The sequence below is a fragment of the Castanea sativa genome, chromosome 6 (assembly GCF_040712315.1).
Source record: "Castanea sativa cultivar Marrone di Chiusa Pesio chromosome 6, ASM4071231v1".
Classification (NCBI taxonomy): domain Eukaryota; kingdom Viridiplantae; phylum Streptophyta; class Magnoliopsida; order Fagales; family Fagaceae; genus Castanea; species Castanea sativa.
In genome coordinates this window covers 50,997,085-51,014,511 of record NC_134018.1, presented here as the reverse complement: position 1 = coordinate 51,014,511, position 17,427 = coordinate 50,997,085, and the positions used below count along the sequence as shown (strand labels likewise).

The window sequence follows — 17,427 nt, the reverse complement described above, 5'->3', positions numbered from 1 at the left end:
AAATATGCTACACTATGGTTTTCTAAGCAACAACATATTATTATTGTTATTATTATTCAGGTTTGACATTTTAGAAATTTTAGAACCAAATCTAGTAGTTAAAATATGGGAAGGGAATAATTCCAAGAACAAATTCAAGAGTGATAAAAGTGGCGCATCATCTAGAATATCAGCCTAACGTATAATGTCTAGAAAAGTAGTCCAAGAATAAATGGATCATTTGGTCATGAACATGGAAAGTGTCATGTTAAACCCTCGGCTAACTATGATTGTTTTCTCAAAAACACGACAATTATCCTATAATCTATATCAAACTTGGGTACTATTTTTGTCAAATTTCATTTTAGAAATTATTTTAACTAACTCATTTGTAAAGACTCTTATATTATACTCTGTCAATTAATTTTTGTTATTTTTCCGTCTCTCTTCCTCTCAATCCAAATTGTCTCTACCCATTGATTTTTCTGCCTCTTTCTCTCTCTGTCTCAAACAATCTAAATCAATGTTAGCCATAAAGGTGGTGGTTGTAATGGTCAAACGACAAGATTAGCCAAACAACCAAACATCCATGTGAGACCGACCCATTATCAAAGGATGACAAATATCTACCCGATCCAAGGCGATGATTGCAATAGCCAAACAATGAGATTAAGAGGTGGGTTTTGCTTGTCAGTGGTGGTTAGAGAGAGAAAGTGGTGGAGGAGATCGAATTGGCTGGTAGCTAGGTTAGGCATGTGTGCGGCAGTGAGAGAGAGAGGATTAGAAAGAACATTAAAAAAAAATTATCTTGATATTGACAATGAACGATACTCAATAATAGTATTGAGGTACTGTCATTGCTAATTTTTTTTTTATTACTTTGTTGAGTATGATGCAAGATGTTTTTGGTTGATTAGGTAATTTTTTTGCTAAATGTAGCATCTAGCGAGTTAGACGCAAATGTAGCATCTAGCGAGTTAGACGCAAATGTTCTAAGTTGAGATTGTGACTCCATGTTCTTCAGTGGTAGTGCCGAAACATTAAAAAAAAAAATCAATCAATCAATTTTTATTTTGAAAAAGCAAAAGAAAATAAAACGGTAATTACATGCAATAATACTATGGGTGCATTCATTTTAACACTAAATTTAATAACTTGCTGATTCGTGTGACTATGAGTAATAGATCAATAGTGGTGAGTCCACGTAAATAGGATTTGATATAAAGTGTTCAACACTTTGCATACATCAACTTTTTGTGAAATTAGATGCGATCTTAGAATTATACAAGTTCATGAGCTTCAAATTTTTGAAAAGTTTCGTGACTATGAAATTGTCACCAACTTCTTAATCAAAGTGTATTTTTGTGGGCGAACATATTATTTATAAAAAAGAAAATAATAATTAAGGCAATTGTAGTAAGTAATGGCATAATTGTTTTTCTTTTAAACTATTAAATTTTTATCTTATGTAATAAGAACATAAAAGTAAATGTATATAAACTAATTTTATATTCTCTTTTTCTTTTTTCTCAACTAAGTAAAATATATATATATATATATATATATATATATATATTTTTTTTTTTTATCATTCCTCTTTTTCATCCGGCCAACCAAATACTTATTTAAATTTTCTATTTTCTACTTTCCATCTCCCGCGATTTCCTATACCAAACTCATTGATATCAATGACCAAGAGTTGGCAATCGCATCGCTGACATTATTCACTGCAGCTCGAGGTTAATTGAAGTGAGTTCACAGGTCCAACCAAACAGGCAACAATGACAAGCTTGGGAATTGGGAACGGTTCAAAATCACCTTATACACGTCCTATAATTTGGAACGTTGTGGTTTGTGGAACAAGTTCTCTGCCATTGAATTGAAGAAGTGGTCCTAATTAAACAACCGTATTCAACTACCTAAAACTAATATCTTTCTTTCTTGTCATTCTTTTTTTGTTTTTTGTTTTTTGTTTTTCATAAGAGAGAGTCAATAATCGTGCCTTTTAAACAATGTCTAGAACAGAGAACGGAGAGATAATAAAACATGAACAAGAGTTTTTGCTCTTTTGCTTCAATCTTGCTTGGACTTTCAGCCCCAAAAAAAAAAAAAAATCTTGCTTGGTCTGCATTTTCGTAGAAGAACTAGCCAAATTTACATCAAAAAAATTAAAAAAACCTAAATAAAGGCCACAAATCTTGTAATTCATATAACATTTTTTAGTATTTTTAACGGGGATGTTATTGGTTCAAATAGCATCTTTTCAACAATCGAATTAAAAAATTATACATAAAATATATCCATAACATGGTTTAACATATTATTTTCTCATATATAACAAAAATATTTACATTAAGTTATTATTTACGTAACTCAAAATAATTTCTCATCTAGTTAGTTTGTAAACTGCTAACAATATTTTGAATTATATTGATCATAGTTCATATTTTTCAAACATTTTAGATCAATATATTTATATTTTAAATGATTTAGAGATTACGCGGTTTGAGTATGTTAACAATTTCAAAAATTATGAAACATGTACAAATTTAATCAAATTTAAGTAATAATCGCCACTTTACTTGCAGAAGCTTATACAAGCCAATGTAAGAAAGATAAAACAATAACAAAGATGAAAATTGAAATCTTATTTTTCAAAAATGACAAATTCAATAAGCATATTAAACTCCTAACTAAGAAATCCGCAATTGTCTATTTTTATGGTCTTTATATCTCTAATTCTCCAAATGCGAAATAAATCATTGTTTTTATAAATTAAAGAATGCATCAATTAAAGAGATCTACTTAGCTGTTTATAGAAATATATATCTTGAATATGTTTTTGTTTAATGAGATTTGTATGGTATCAAAATAATAACAGGAAAAATAATGAATTAATCATTTATGTAAAGTTATAAACATATCTATTTTAGGAAAAACATACATTTTTTTTATTATAAATGAAGCCTTAAAATTTCATTAAAGAAAATCAACCGTAATTGGTTAAGAGTACAAAATAAAGGTGTGAAAGAACATCTCTATCCACACAGAAAAACCTCTGACACGTCGAGCATGTTTAATAGAATTACCAATTCTTCGGACATGAGAGAAAATAATACTACAACTAGCATTTATGTTGGCTTTGGCTGAAGCGAGGATATGGCCAAATGGTGAAAGAGATTCCTCCTCACTGACGAGGGTCTTGATTACCACATCAGAGTCACCTTCAAGAATAAAGGAAGAGCATCCTAGTTCACGAGCAAAGGAGATGGCCCGTGCTGTTACAAGAGCTTCTACCACGTCCGAAGAGAAGGGGAGGGGAATTTGTTCTGATAGAGAAGCTATGGCCGAACCTTGATTATTTTGAATCACCACACCTAAACCTACTTTGCCCATATCTTTGAACAATTCCCCATCAAAATTAACCTTGAGAGAATTTGTGAGAGGAGGGGACCATCAAAAATATACCATTGAATACACTTATAGATTTAATGAGACATGTTTGGTATTAGAGTAATAAGAGAGAAAAAAATTGGTACATAAATAATTTTCATTATTGTTTTATGATTCTTTTAAACTCTATTTGGGGGTGGGGTGGGGGCGGGGGAATGGATAATTTTTAATAAAGAAAACATTAGAGGGAGGGGGTGATTTTGAAAAGCCAAGGGGTCATGATCATTCGGTCAAGACATCAATAAATTTATCAATTCAAAAAACTACTTGTTAATCAAAATTACTTCATATTTAATGGTGGAAGTATTAGAGACCACACATCCAACCTAGATTCAGGACAACTTGCACAATGGGGAAGGATAACTCAAGTGACACTGGTGTGATATTAGTTCAAGCTTCTTTGCTAGGTGTTTGTTCCGAGATAACGTTCACGATTAATGCTATGGGGCATGCTTATTGTACAATTGTGTGGGTGAGATTATAGGGCATGCATCACGTCTTGGCGAACTTTAAAGGCATCACTATTATCCACGTCAATTTAGGGAGCATTTAGATATCACTTATTTTGCTGAAAAAAAAAAATTCGGTTACCGTTTACAAATGAAAACACTGTTCATTTGCCTTAATGCACTATTCATGAGAGGCACTGGTTACCAAAAAAAAAAGAAAAAAGAAAAAAAAAGGCAAAAGGCAAAACGCCAATCGCAATCCAAATGCTACCTTAGTTTTCATGTTTCAAGGCAGAAACCTTAAAACAACACATTCTTAGATAATAAGGCCCTATTTAGTAACGGTGTTTAAACAACGAAACCTGTTATTTAAATATCATAATACACATTTTCACATACATTTTCACCTACACATATTTTCACAAAACTTAAATGTCACTAAAATTTTCTTACCAATCAGGACCTAAACATCTTGTGAAATTAAGCACATTCTTAGTTTTTGCATAATTGTTTATTCAATAAAACTTACCGACGGTTCAATTTTCAATATAATTAAGCACATTCTTAGATGATAAAACATCTTTGTGAAATTAAGATCACCTTTTAACCTAAATCCACCAAAAAAACAAAAGCATTGAGACGAATGCTTTATCAAATCAAATTTCTTTTTGTCTCTTAAGATTGAAATTTGGGAAAAATAACCCAGTAAAGAAACCTAGAGTAAATGGCATAGGCTATAGATAGTAGAGAGAGTGATGAGAGAGAGAGAGAGAGAGAGGGGAGATCCTTGAATGATAAATTAATAAAAATGGTAGGGGTATTATAGGAAATGGAAGTTGACAAGGTGGAATAGACACACACACACACAAAAATTAGAGGAAAGCAAAGCAAGTAGCTTTGCCTTTTCTTTCCCAATTCAACCAAAACGTGCTTTTATTTATGTCCTTTTATACTTCTCATCAAAAACTCAAACCAACAGCTACAAAGCAAAGCAAAGCAGTACAGGTCAAAATCCTCAACATCAAAAACCCACGTCTCTCTCTCTTCCATGGCGGCCGAAATAACTAATAAGAAGACTAATACTAATACACGCTCAAGCCCTCCCATCTTCTGCGACTCAGTCCCTCATTCTGACATATTTTAAGCCTCACCACCTACATTCAACCTCTAAAGTTCACGTCTTTTACATTGAAACCTTCTTAACTATCTCTCTCTCTCTCTCTCTCTCTCTCTCTCTATCTCTTTCTCTTTCTTTCTGTCTCTCTTGGTTTTCGTGCTCATTTGCCACTTTTGCTAAAGCATCCCCATTACCTCTCTCTCTCATTCCGAGAACTCTCAGCTTTGCTTTGCTTAGCTTAGCTCAACATTAAGGGCTTCTTCGAGATCTGGGTTTTCTTGCTTTTGCTTTGATTTCTCAAAGATTTCATTTTTATTTTCCTTCCACTTCTATTTCTGTTGGTGGGTTTTGCTTGTTTGAGATCTGAAAGTGAACCAAAAAAAAAAAAATGGGAAGCAAATGGAGGAAAGCGAAGCTGGCACTTAATCTTTGTGTGGTTGTTCCAAGAACTTTAGAGGACTCACCCTCTGTTCTTGAAGCCTCTGAGAGGCACTCTGATGCTGCTTTGCTCTCACCAGCCAATTCCAACACGGGTTCTTCTCGGCCCACCACACCTTCACCGTCTTCTCATGGTTTATGGTTGTCCAAAAGTGGTAGCAAATCATCAAAGGTACCAACTTGTTCACTGTATATGGTAGTTCTATGCTTGTATGTGTGTGTGAGTGTGTGAGTTTTGGTTGGTTTTTGATGATCTTGTGAGTTTATATTGTTTTGGTAGTTATAATTTTTGCAAAAAAGAAATTTCAGTTTTGGTAGGACAACTAAGCTAGATAGTTGCTTTAATGGAGTTTTGCTCAATAATTGAAAAATATTTTTTTTTTTATTTAAATTTCAGATTAATAAAACTTTTTTTTTTTGATTGAAATATCTGCTTTCATTCAACTGAAAATGGAAGACAACAAGGTCATGGTACAAGAATGTAAAAAGCCAAAAACATTAGGCTTTTTCTAGCTGGGAGTTAGGATTTTCTTTTAAGCATTATTTGAATTTGGTACCATGTTTGACATGTGATTTGATTTGGAAGTTTTGCTACCTCAATTATGAGTGGATATTCGTTTTCCTCTGTATATCTGCATATGATGTAATTACATGTACCTTCTCAATTATATGAATATTTCTTGTTTGCATCAGTTTCCCTGTTATAAATGACCATATGAACTTTTGTACCTATATCATTGTTTTTTCTTTTTGATAAAATATTTGTGTAATTGAATTATTGCTGTGAATGCTGTTTGGTCTAATAATGTTTTAAACAGGTTTTGAGGTCTGTAAGAAATCAATTAGCTGGGTACCTATCTGATGTCATGTTGCTTTCCCCCTCCCTAATTAGGCTTGTGGGGTTGTCATAAGTCCCTTTCAGGACCATTCTTGTTTGCATTGCTAGTAAAAGAAGACTACAGATTTTACCTTTCCTTTTCCTTCTTACTTACCTTGGAGGGAATAAAAGTACTTTGTTTGATGACCCTTCTGTTTGACTGTTAATTTGCAAGCTTTCTAACAGGGAATTTCAATAAAGAGATAAAGGAGAGGAAAGGAAAGCTAAGAATTATCATAAAAAATTAATGATTTCTCTGTCTTTGATGATGGGTTTTGCAATCTTTTCTGTGGTTGTTTTTAAGAGCCTTGGTTCATCTGTAACCATGTATAGTTTCTTGATAATCATTCAAAAGTGACACCTTTGATTTTTTTGGCTTTTTTGTTTCCTATTATGCCCTCTATATATGGGATACCTAACATTGACTTCCTTTTCAGCTAGCTGATTTGTCAATCGTTAATTATTTTTATGTGATAATTAAAATTCTTTTAATGCTAAGCCCATAGGAAAAGCCATCCACAGCCATACCTAATTGCTGTTGGTGGAAACAGCAATTTGCAATCTTCTATGCCCAATGGGAAAATGGGAGAACAAATCTAATTCTTCGATCTCTCAATCAGCGTACTTATATAACAAAAAAGGGGGGGGGGGGGGGAAGACTTTTGCTGCATGCATGCTATAATATTAGTAAGTACCATTTACCTCGTTTCTGAAGAAAAAAAAAAGGTTATTTATAAGATCATAAGAATGAACAACTTTTTGTAACATAAGCACCCTTAAGTTGGCTAAAGGGTTGGAGCTTCAAAATAGTTGGTGGCAAAGACACCTTATGGGATCATCTTTTAGGTTCTTGGCAATCCTGTATATTAAGGAAGAGTATTTAGTAATAACTCTCTGTTTATTATTCTGCCATTCACCATGTTTCATGATAATTCACATGTAAAAACTTGGACGTGGATGCATAGCTTAATTCAAAATGTGAAAGTGACACCAAAAATGAAAACACAATGATACGTGCATCACATGGAAAAATAAAACAAAAAAGGAAAGACTAGGAAAGGGCTTCTATTGAGTAGAAAAAAACTAGTTGTTTTCAAAATATTAAATGACTTTAAACATATTAAGGTGGGCATCCTTCTCTTTCTGCAATCCTTTTCCTTTAGCTCAGTTCTATAATGACTTGTGGTTCAAATATACAAATATCGAACTTGAGATTTGGTATATTCAAAAGAACAATTATCCGTAGTTTGCCGATTCTACTTATGAGCTCCCAATTATGCTTGAAAGTGATTGTCTGAAAAATTTGTAGGTTCTTAAACTTGTCAATTATAAATTATGGAGCTCAAACCTAACTACAAATTTTCATAATATTTGATTTGGTTTCTCATTTGTTGTAAAAGTTGTAACAAGACGTTTTTTCTTATCTCTATTTTTGAAGTACTTTCTGTGATATCTTTGTTTCTCTATGCATGTATAATCCTAAGCTACTCTGCTTACTTACTTTTTTTCACATTTTCAGCAAACCTGCTCGATATGCTTAACCAAAATGAAACAAGGGGGTGGTCAGGCTATTTTCACTGCAGAATGCTCACATTCCTTTCATTTCCAATGCATTGCATCAAATGTCAAACATGGCAACCAAATCTGCCCAGTTTGCAGAGCAAAATGGAAAGAAATCCCTGTTCAAGGTCCTAGTTTGAATCCTTCCCCCGGGAGGGCATCAAATGGTCCAGTAGGTTGGCCCCAAAATGATGCTTTGATGACCGTGGTCCGCCGACTACCTCCCCCGCGAAGAGACTTGAATCGGCGGCATATCATGCCACTATATCAAGCTGCGGATCCGGCTATATTTGATGATGATGAACCCTTAGATAACCAGCCTGTAGTTTCTGAAAGAGGCTGTTCTTGCGATAACAATGCTTCAGATAACAAGTCTCTTAAATCAATAGAGATCAAGACATACCCAGAAGTTTCAGCTGCCCCTCAGTCCAATACTCGTGATAACTTCACTGTCTTGGTCCATCTTAAAGCCTCTGCAGCAGTTACATGCAAAACTCCTAGCAGAAACCAGGCTAGTTTGCCACAATTTTCTCAGACTCCTCGTGCTCCTGTTGACCTAGTCACAGTGCTTGACGTAAGTGGTAGCATGGCAGGTACCAAGCTTGCATTACTTAAGCGAGCTATGGGGTTTGTAATTCAGAACCTTGGCTCCAGTGACAGGCTTTCAGTTATTGCCTTCTCCTCCACAGCCCGTCGACTCTTTCCCCTCCGTCGAATGTCTGAACTAGGTCGGCAACAGGCATTGCAAGCTGTTAACTCTTTGGTTGCAAATGGTGGGACCAATATTGCTGAAGGCCTGAGAAAGGGTGCCAAGATAATGGAAGAGAGAAAGGAGAAGAATCCAGTGGCCAGTATAATACTGTTATCTGATGGGCAGGACACTTATACTGTCAGTGGTTCAGGCAATAACCAGCTGCAACCAAATTACCAGTTGCTCCTTCCTTTGTCTATTCATGGTGGTGATAATACAGGATTCCAGATTCCAGTGCATGCTTTTGGATTTGGTGCGGATCATGATGCTTCATCAATGCACTCAATTTCAGAGATTTCTGGCGGGACCTTTTCTTTCATTGAGACTGAAGCTGTGATCCAGGATGCATTTGCACAATGCATTGGGGGGCTTTTGAGTGTTGTGGTGCAGGAGCTTCAAGTGGGAGTTGAGTGTGTGCACCCAAAAACCCGACTTGGCTCACTAAAAGCAGGAAGTTACCCCAGCCGTGTGATGGCTGATGGACGTGTTGGATTTATTGATGTTGGAGATTTGTATGCTGATGAAGAGAGGGATTTTCTGGTTTCCGTTAATGTCCCTGCACAGTCTTCCAGCAATCAAACATCATTGCTTAAGGTGAGATGTGTTTTCAAGGATCCCTTAACTAAAGAAATGACAACATTGGAAAGTGAAGAAGTTAGGATTGCAAGGCCTGAAATAGCTGGACAAGTGGTGGTGTCAATAGAAGTGGACCGCCAACGTAACAGGCTCCAAGCTGCTGAGGCTATGGCACAAGCACGAGTTGCAGCTGAGCAGGGAGACTTAGCTGGTGCAGTTTCAATCCTTGAAAATTGCCGGAAAGTATTGTCAGAAACTGTGTCAGCCAAATCTCATGACCGACTTTGTATTGCATTGGATGCCGAGCTCAAGGAAATGCAAGAGAGGATGGCAAGTAGGCATGTTTATGAGGCATCTGGGAGAGCATATATTCTTTCGGGACTAAGCTCACACTCATGGCAAAGAGCAACGGCAAGAGGTGACTCCACTGATGGTTCAAGTCTTGTTCAATCTTATCAAACTCCGTCAATGGTTGAGATGCTTACTCGATCTCAGGCTATGTTACTAGGTAGTCCATCAGCACAAAGGCTTGTCCAACCATTATGGTCAGTCGGTTCACAACCGAAGCCAAGGTAAATTTTGCAGGATCATTTTGGGGGTCATCTTCAAATAGCTTTTTTTTGGTTGCTTTTCTCATTTCCCTTTATTTTCAATTTTATTCTGGGAAGGGTGATAAATTGGAGAGATAAGAAGAGGGTTTTTTTTTTTTTTTGGGCTGTGGGTTTTGCTCCTATCTAATGTGTAAATGAATAAAGATTGGGGAAAAGGACGAAAGGATATATTTGGGGAGTAAAAGGGGACACTAGGTAGAGTTTACAACATTATGTTCTTCAATTTTGTGTTGTGTTGGGGGGGGTGTACATAGAGAGGAATGGTTTTTCTCTTTGAGAGACCTGGGTATAAGTTTGTAATTGTGAAAAAATGGTTGGATGAACTCTTTCACCTAATATATAATTCACCTGCTCTCGATTCTTTTCACAGAGCTCTGTTAATTTCTCTCCCTCTCTCTCTTATAATGCTTGTATCTGTGCTGTATGTACAAACAATTCTTTGCAACTTGCAAGTTCACTTTTAAACAGATGCACGTAAAGAACGCAACGAATGCACAAAAAGAAATGAAGTGCGTTATGGAGGGAAAAGTATGATGGGAAGTGTCAAGTTTCATTGAACCACTAAAGTTCATTTTTCCCCCCTCGGAGTAAGAAAAAGTGAGAAGTGCGAATGGGATCATCCCCAACCAGAGCCATGTTGCTTTTTGCTGATTGTTTCTTGTTTAGTTGCTGAAAAGGTGGTTAAAGTATGGTTATACTTAAGAAAAAAAAAAAAAAAAGAGGCTTTAGTGGATTATGCATAAGCAAATAAGCCCGAAAGTTAAACTAAAAAAGTTACATCAAACAAATAGAATTTTTGAAGGAAACTTGCATATTTCTTACCGTGCATGTAGGGACAGCATTTGGGTGGGGGGAATCGGAACATGGGTGTTTTGTTCTTGTCCTGTCCTCTTTTTCGAGGATGGGAGCAGGGCAAGTCAAGATGGGATAGGGTGACAGGCATTTTGTCATGTCTAATGAGGTGGCATCGGTCTTCATAAAAATATAAGGATGCGAGAGAAAGGGGAGGGATGGCTAAGAGTACTAGGCTTGTACATGGGCCGGACCGGGTTGGTTTAGGTCCCAAACTGAACTCGACCTGATTGGATTGGATTGGATTGTTGGATTTCGGACTCATATTTGACCGAATATTCAGGTAGGATCTGACGATTCGGGTAATCGGTTCACCGGGTCGGAGTTGTCGGGTCTGGGCCTCAGATTGGGCCAGAATTTTTTACATAGTTAAAATTATCCTAATTTCATTTTTTAGGCCTTTTTGGCCCAAAATGCTCAGTTTGGCAGTTTAATAAATCCTATTGATTTCATATTTTTTAAATTTCTTATATATTTCAAATTTGGCCTCTTTTTACTTAATTTATTTTAAAATAGGGTCTCAAGCTTAGCTTATATTATGAACTACACTAGGCTTGTCGGGCGTTTAGGACATATCAAACCCAATATAATCTTGCAGTTTCTCACAAATTTTCACAAATTAAAACCTGGACTGTGGAAAAAATAACACAACATAACACAACAGCAGAAAAAAGCCCATTCTATGTTATCACCTATGATCAACACACCAAAAAGCCTTTTTTTTTTTTTTTTTTTATCACTTGTGATCTCTGAAAGAATAGAAGCACCTAAGTAGTGTAGTACATATCAATCCAAATACATAATCTTTCCTACATTAACTACAAAAAATAAACACAACAAAATAGACTAAAGATAGCACAACCCAACCTACAAAAACCCTAATTTTACCATATGTGATTTGTTAAACAACACAATAAGCACCTAGGTAGTAAGCTAGTAGCTCAATACCTATTAAACCTGCCAACCACAACAAATAATATTGCCAGGCTTCCAGCAACAAATAAATCACAACAGATAATACTATACTGCAATATTCCTATTAATGGATATATATACTTAGTATCATAGAGACAGTTATTATAAGTTTTTTGGGCAGTAAACCATCAGGCAGAAAGCTTGCTAGTTATACAACGTTCCAAGTAATATAATTAGTTACAATAATCAAATATCATATGTATTTCCAAAAAATAGCTTTTCTACAGCATTGAATGACTAGTCTATAGTTTATAAGTCTATAACTAATAGAAAAGAAAACCTATGAACTAAGATTTCTTTTCTATAAGCATTGACAGTTGAGTATTGTTAGAACTTAGAAAAACAATATATCCAAAAAAAGCTTCCAAAATATTCCCACAAAGCTGCCTTCTTTACAAAATAAATGACCATCCTCCTACAATAGACAAAAAAATATTCAATAAACAATACATTAGTACCAAATACAAGATCAACTAGTAAGGAAACCAAGTTTATAATAGTAAGGGGCTAAATGCAAAATCATACAAAGTCAGTGATTAATTATCAATGCTAATTAAGCGTTGTTTGCCTGAAGTGGAACCCTTACTTGAGCTGGTATTTGCTGTTGCACTTGCTGTTGGTTGCTGATTTAAAACTAGAAAACAATAGGAAATAAACACAATAGATTAAATTATGCTTGAATACAAGAGACATTCAATAAAATTAATAGACAATAAGTTTCAGAATTTAAACATATTACCTAAGTCAAGTAACTCCTCCTCCAATGCCTCTACATCATCCCTTGACTGGCAATGAGAAATTGGAACTGTGGCTTGAAGCCAATTTTGTGAACAGAAAAGGTTTTGAACCATGAGAGGAGATAGTGAACTTCGAAATTGATCAACAATGCAGCCTCCAATGCTAAATGTTGACTCAGATGCAACAGTGGAAACTGGTACAGCCAGCACATCCTCAGCAACTTTAGGCAACACTTGGTACCTACTACAAATGTCCCTCCACCACTTTAATATCTCAAAATTCACATTCTTTCTACCATCACAGTTTTCAGCCAAATAATTTTCAAGCTCATTACTACAACCTACAAATTTCTCAACTTGCAAGAAATGTTCATATCGCGAGTGAACCATGACATATGGATCACTAGCAGCACTTTCAAATTCTGTCCTCTCACTCCCACTTTGTTCTTGCACATTTGGTGAATGAATAGAAGAGTAAAAATTATACAACTTATACAAAAGATCTTCACCTTATCAACCACTGCATTCCCATAAATTTCAAAAACCTCAATTTTTTTCGTAGATCAAAAACCACAGCCACATACAAAAGAAGATTAATTTTCTCTCCTTCCCCCCAATACTTCTCAAATTTAGTTTGCATGTTTATGGTTGTGTTTTTCAAGAGAGTGTTTTGGGATTTAACTAAATTAGAAATACTCTATTGAATAACAAAGATCTCATCATAAAAGGCATTTGAAGTAACGTACAAAGAACCGGAGAACCTCTTCATTGCAATATAAAAAAGCCTTAAGAAAGTCACAAATGCCCTACAATTTTGAAAATCACTCATACAAGGAGATCCCAAACCACCACTATCTTCCTTGGTCCTAAAGTACGACGAATAACCATCATCTTCAAAATCCATTCGAATGAACACTTTCTCAAAATTTTCAGCAGTTTCTAATATGAGATAGGTCGAGTTCCACCTAGTAGGTACATCTAGACAAAGAAGACTCTTGGACTCCATACCTAACTTCTCCATAAAACTCCTAAAAGTTTGATTTCTATTAGGTGAGGACTTCACATACTTCACAACTTCACGCACCTTAGCAACAGATGCATCAATCTATTTCAAATCCTCCCCCATAATCAAATTTAGGATATGGGCACAATGCCTCATGTGCATGAACTCATTTCCTAAAACTGTCCCATTCCAATCTTTGGTCACCCTTTGCAAAAATTTAATTATTGTTAAATTTGAGCTAGCATTATCCACTGTTAAAGTGAATATCCCATCAACACCCCATTGACGCAAAGACATCTCAATCTTCCTACCTATAGTCTCCCCCTTATAGTCTTCAACTTGACAAAAATTTAAAATTCTGTTTTGCAATTTCCAAGCATCATCAATAAAGTGACATGTGAGACACATATAATTTAAATTTTGAATGGAAGTCCATGTGTCCATAGTGAGACACACCCTACAACCTTTCAAAAATTTCCTTAGCTTCTCTCTCTCACTATTATAAATGCCAATCACATCTCTACCCATAGTTTGACGAGATGGGATATCCATTAATCGAACTTTAGGTTGTAAGGTAGTTACATATTTCTTAAACCCATATCTCTCGACAAACTTAAAAGGCAACTTATCAATTATAATCATTTCAGCCAATGCCTTCTAGAAGTCTGAACAGAAAAGGTTGTTGATACAAGCTGGAACCCATCTTCTCCATCATTTTTGGGTTCAAAAGCTAATGTTTTCTGCCCTTTAACTAGATCTTCTCTATTAGGATTCTTGGGATATATTGGTAGATGAGCTAACAAATTACAAGTACCACAACTCTTACTATCAGCATTATACGATTTTTGGCTATAATTACAAACAACCTTAGTTTTACTAGTATCACCCTCCCCTATCTTTATTTTTTCAAAATGGTCCCAAACAACTGACTTTTTTCTACCACTACAAGTACCACTAACAGAAATTGTCATACTCACTTGGCATGGTGGAACTGGGGGCAAATTAGTAGCAACAGTTGCTTCAGCTTGGGTAGCAGCAGAAGCTTCAACTTGGGTGGGAATAGTACCATCATCTTGTGTAGCAACTGGTGTTTGGATAGAGGGTTCATTAGTGGAGGTTTCCATGACCTAAAAAAATCAAAGATATGTATTAGCGAACTAGAGTATCAAGTATAATTCATAGCTTTAATAATAATAATAATAATAATAATAATAATAATAATAACCACACAAACCAAAAAGGAAAAACAATATCATACTCCATATGATAATCATGACCAACAACTATGGGGACAGAGGTAGGGTACAGAGATTCTTATATACACAAATCAGTTGTCAATATAAAAGATGATTCGACAATATTAAATTTCAGTTGTCAATATTAAATTTCAGGAGAAGTCCTTAAAAGTTTCTATAACAGAGTGTCAACAGCCACTTAATCGAAAGGTATATAAGAGAAAAGATACATGAGCATTAAGGAATGAAAATTTCAAGGTCTAGGGTTTTACTTAATTACTTAATTTCTTTTTCCTTTCACTAAAAGCCAGAGAGATTAAATGAGTTAGAATTTCCATTGTGCTTTCCCTAAATCATTTTAAAGGCTTCCATCATATTAGAATTGATAACAACATAATTTTACTGTCAATAAATCACATTTACCAATAAACATCATCATCCTGAACTACAATGCTCTGTAAAAACAAAGCATCAAGCAGTGATTCAATTCAAAAATCAAATGAAACCACTAATAAGATGCTTACGAAGGGAACTTAAGTAGCTAAATCAATTGCAGGATGAACGCCATTCAAGTCAATCCAAAGAAGGAAAAGACAATTAGTTAAAAGAAACAATCACCACAATCACTACATATTTTAATTTTTTTTTTTACTAAACACAAAGAAAAGCAAAAAACATACCTTAAAGAAAGCCGTGGGTGTATGAGTTTCGAACTTAAAGGCAGAAAATGCTACTTGGAGTTAGCTTTCAATCCTATATAAAATTAAAACAGGATCAAAATTGATTAAAAAAAAGAACAAAGAACAAAAGTAAAATAGTTAGGGTTTCAAGGTTTTTTTTTTTTAGTTAGGGTTTCATATCTTTGGGTTTATTTGATTTAACCAACGAGACTAACAACAAAAGAAAGATGAGAAATAGAGAGCAATTACCTACGGGGTGAGGACAAACACTGGCGAGGTGAGCACAACATCGGCGACAGCTGTGGAGGGCAAACTGATTGGGGCGGCTAGGCACTGGAGGCAGAGAAAGGAGTGGACTACGGCATTGGAGGAGACTAGGGTCTGAATGTGGAGAATTGGTTTAAAAAGAGTTGAAGATCCAACCAAATAGAGAAGTGAGAGTTTGAGAGAGCAAGATACTGAATTGAGACTTTGAAAGTTTGAGATTGATTGAAGCTTAAAGCTTTAAAGTGAAGGAGTGAAGAGGTGAGGAAGGGTGAAGAGGGGAGGAAGTGTGAAGGTAAAGCCATGACCTACGAATTTTGCAATCTGAACTCTGAAGTGAAGAGACTTGTTAGAGATGGTGAGATATCTGATCTTTGATATGAAATTCTCACCGTTAGATTAAGTCTTCATTTTGTATTATAACTGTTGATTTGAAATTGGGTAATTGTGCCCCTGCAATCAGTCAAATCACGCTCAGCTTCCACTCTCATCAACACCGTTGATTTTGAATTTTAATTTGAGATTAACGGTTGATTTGTATATTGAGAATTTGTGTGGAAAAAGTAATTGTTGCTTACTGATGTCTGATGGGATTATACACTCATACACGTTTCCCCTCTCTTAGTCTGATACCAAAATGCGCGGGCTGGCAGTTTGGGCATGTCAAATCATCTTTTATTTTATTATATATATATATATAAGTTTATATAAATAATTTAGTCGGTTCGGGTTATTTGGGTGAAATTTTTGTAAACCTGAATCTGAACCAAATCATTTGTTTATTTTTATTGCCAATCCATGACCAACCACTAATTGATTTTAGAGCCACCCATGGACCTTCAGTTCGGGCGGGCAGGTCAGTTGGTTCGGGTCATTAGACAGCCCTAAAGAGTACTAAAAGAGAAATGAGTATTTTGAGACAAAAAATATATATATATATATATATATATACATATATTAATACATGTATGTGGGGCGGGGTAGGTAAAATCTAAACCCGTCCCTCTCCTCTTTAAGGTGGAAAAAACTTATGTATAAGATGGACAGGTCATCCGGGTGGAACATGGTTCTTTACCAATCCTACATGCAACACACCATTCAATTAGAATTTTCATGCAAATTTAACTGAGGATCTACACTCTCTATGGACAATCCAGGTTGAGTTTGCATTAAACTAATTGCTACCCTTGGGTTCCTTAAAAAGATATGCACTGCAACTGCTGGGGCATGGGCTCAGAGTGAGGACAATATTGGTCTGCCTGACTCCAGGTCTCGAACTTAGGAGACAGATAAAAGCTTGAACCTCTCTTTATCTGAAACAAATTTGCATAGCATGGTGTTGCCTTCAACTAAAGTCTACAGGTTTTTTGTTGCTAAACTAGATGAGGTTTGCTTAAAATTGGAAGGGAAGGCAGACAAAACAAAGGGTACAATCAGTAAATTGGAAGCAAATGCAGGTCTTTTCTTGAAACTGATTGCAAGTCTTCCTGATTATAGGTAGGAGTTTGAGACCTACCATTCAGTGAACTAGAAGCAAGTGCAGCAGCTCTTCTACCAAACTTTTTTTGACCCAAAGACAGCTTGCAATATTAACTCATTACTAAAGTGTGAGGGAGGCTTTACTGGTAGGTCCTTGTTAGTTTAAATTCTGAATTATTTTTTTGTGGCAAAAGTCTTCCTAATGTGTTTTTCCTAAGAAACAATGAAAACCATGAGATGAACCTGGCGCTATCTAAATTTTTTATTGTAATCAACACTTTAAAAAGTGCAAATCATGCAACTGAACACTAACAAGAGATTAAGAATATCCCTCCAACACGACACCGTTCAGAAAATCTTTTAATGTACTACTATCTCTTTTTATGATGTG

General features: G+C 35.4%; 1 protein-coding gene and 1 pseudogene across 1 annotated transcript; one reads left to right on the top strand and one right to left on the bottom strand.

Annotated features, from left to right (window-relative positions):
• Positions 1-4,850: 4,850 nt before the first annotated feature.
• LOC142639288 (E3 ubiquitin-protein ligase WAV3) lies at positions 4,851-10,178 on the top strand. The gene is made up of 2 exons (XM_075813483.1): positions 4,851-5,608; positions 7,833-10,178. Exons 1-2 carry the CDS (start codon positions 5,387-5,389, stop codon positions 9,774-9,776), a joined length of 2,166 nt encoding a protein of 721 aa, XP_075669598.1. The 5' UTR covers positions 4,851-5,386; the 3' UTR covers positions 9,777-10,178.
• A 1,996-nt stretch (positions 10,179-12,174) lies between these two features.
• LOC142639167 (zinc finger BED domain-containing protein RICESLEEPER 1-like) lies at positions 12,175-14,502 on the bottom strand (annotated as a pseudogene).
• Between the last annotated feature and the right edge of the window lie 2,925 nt (positions 14,503-17,427).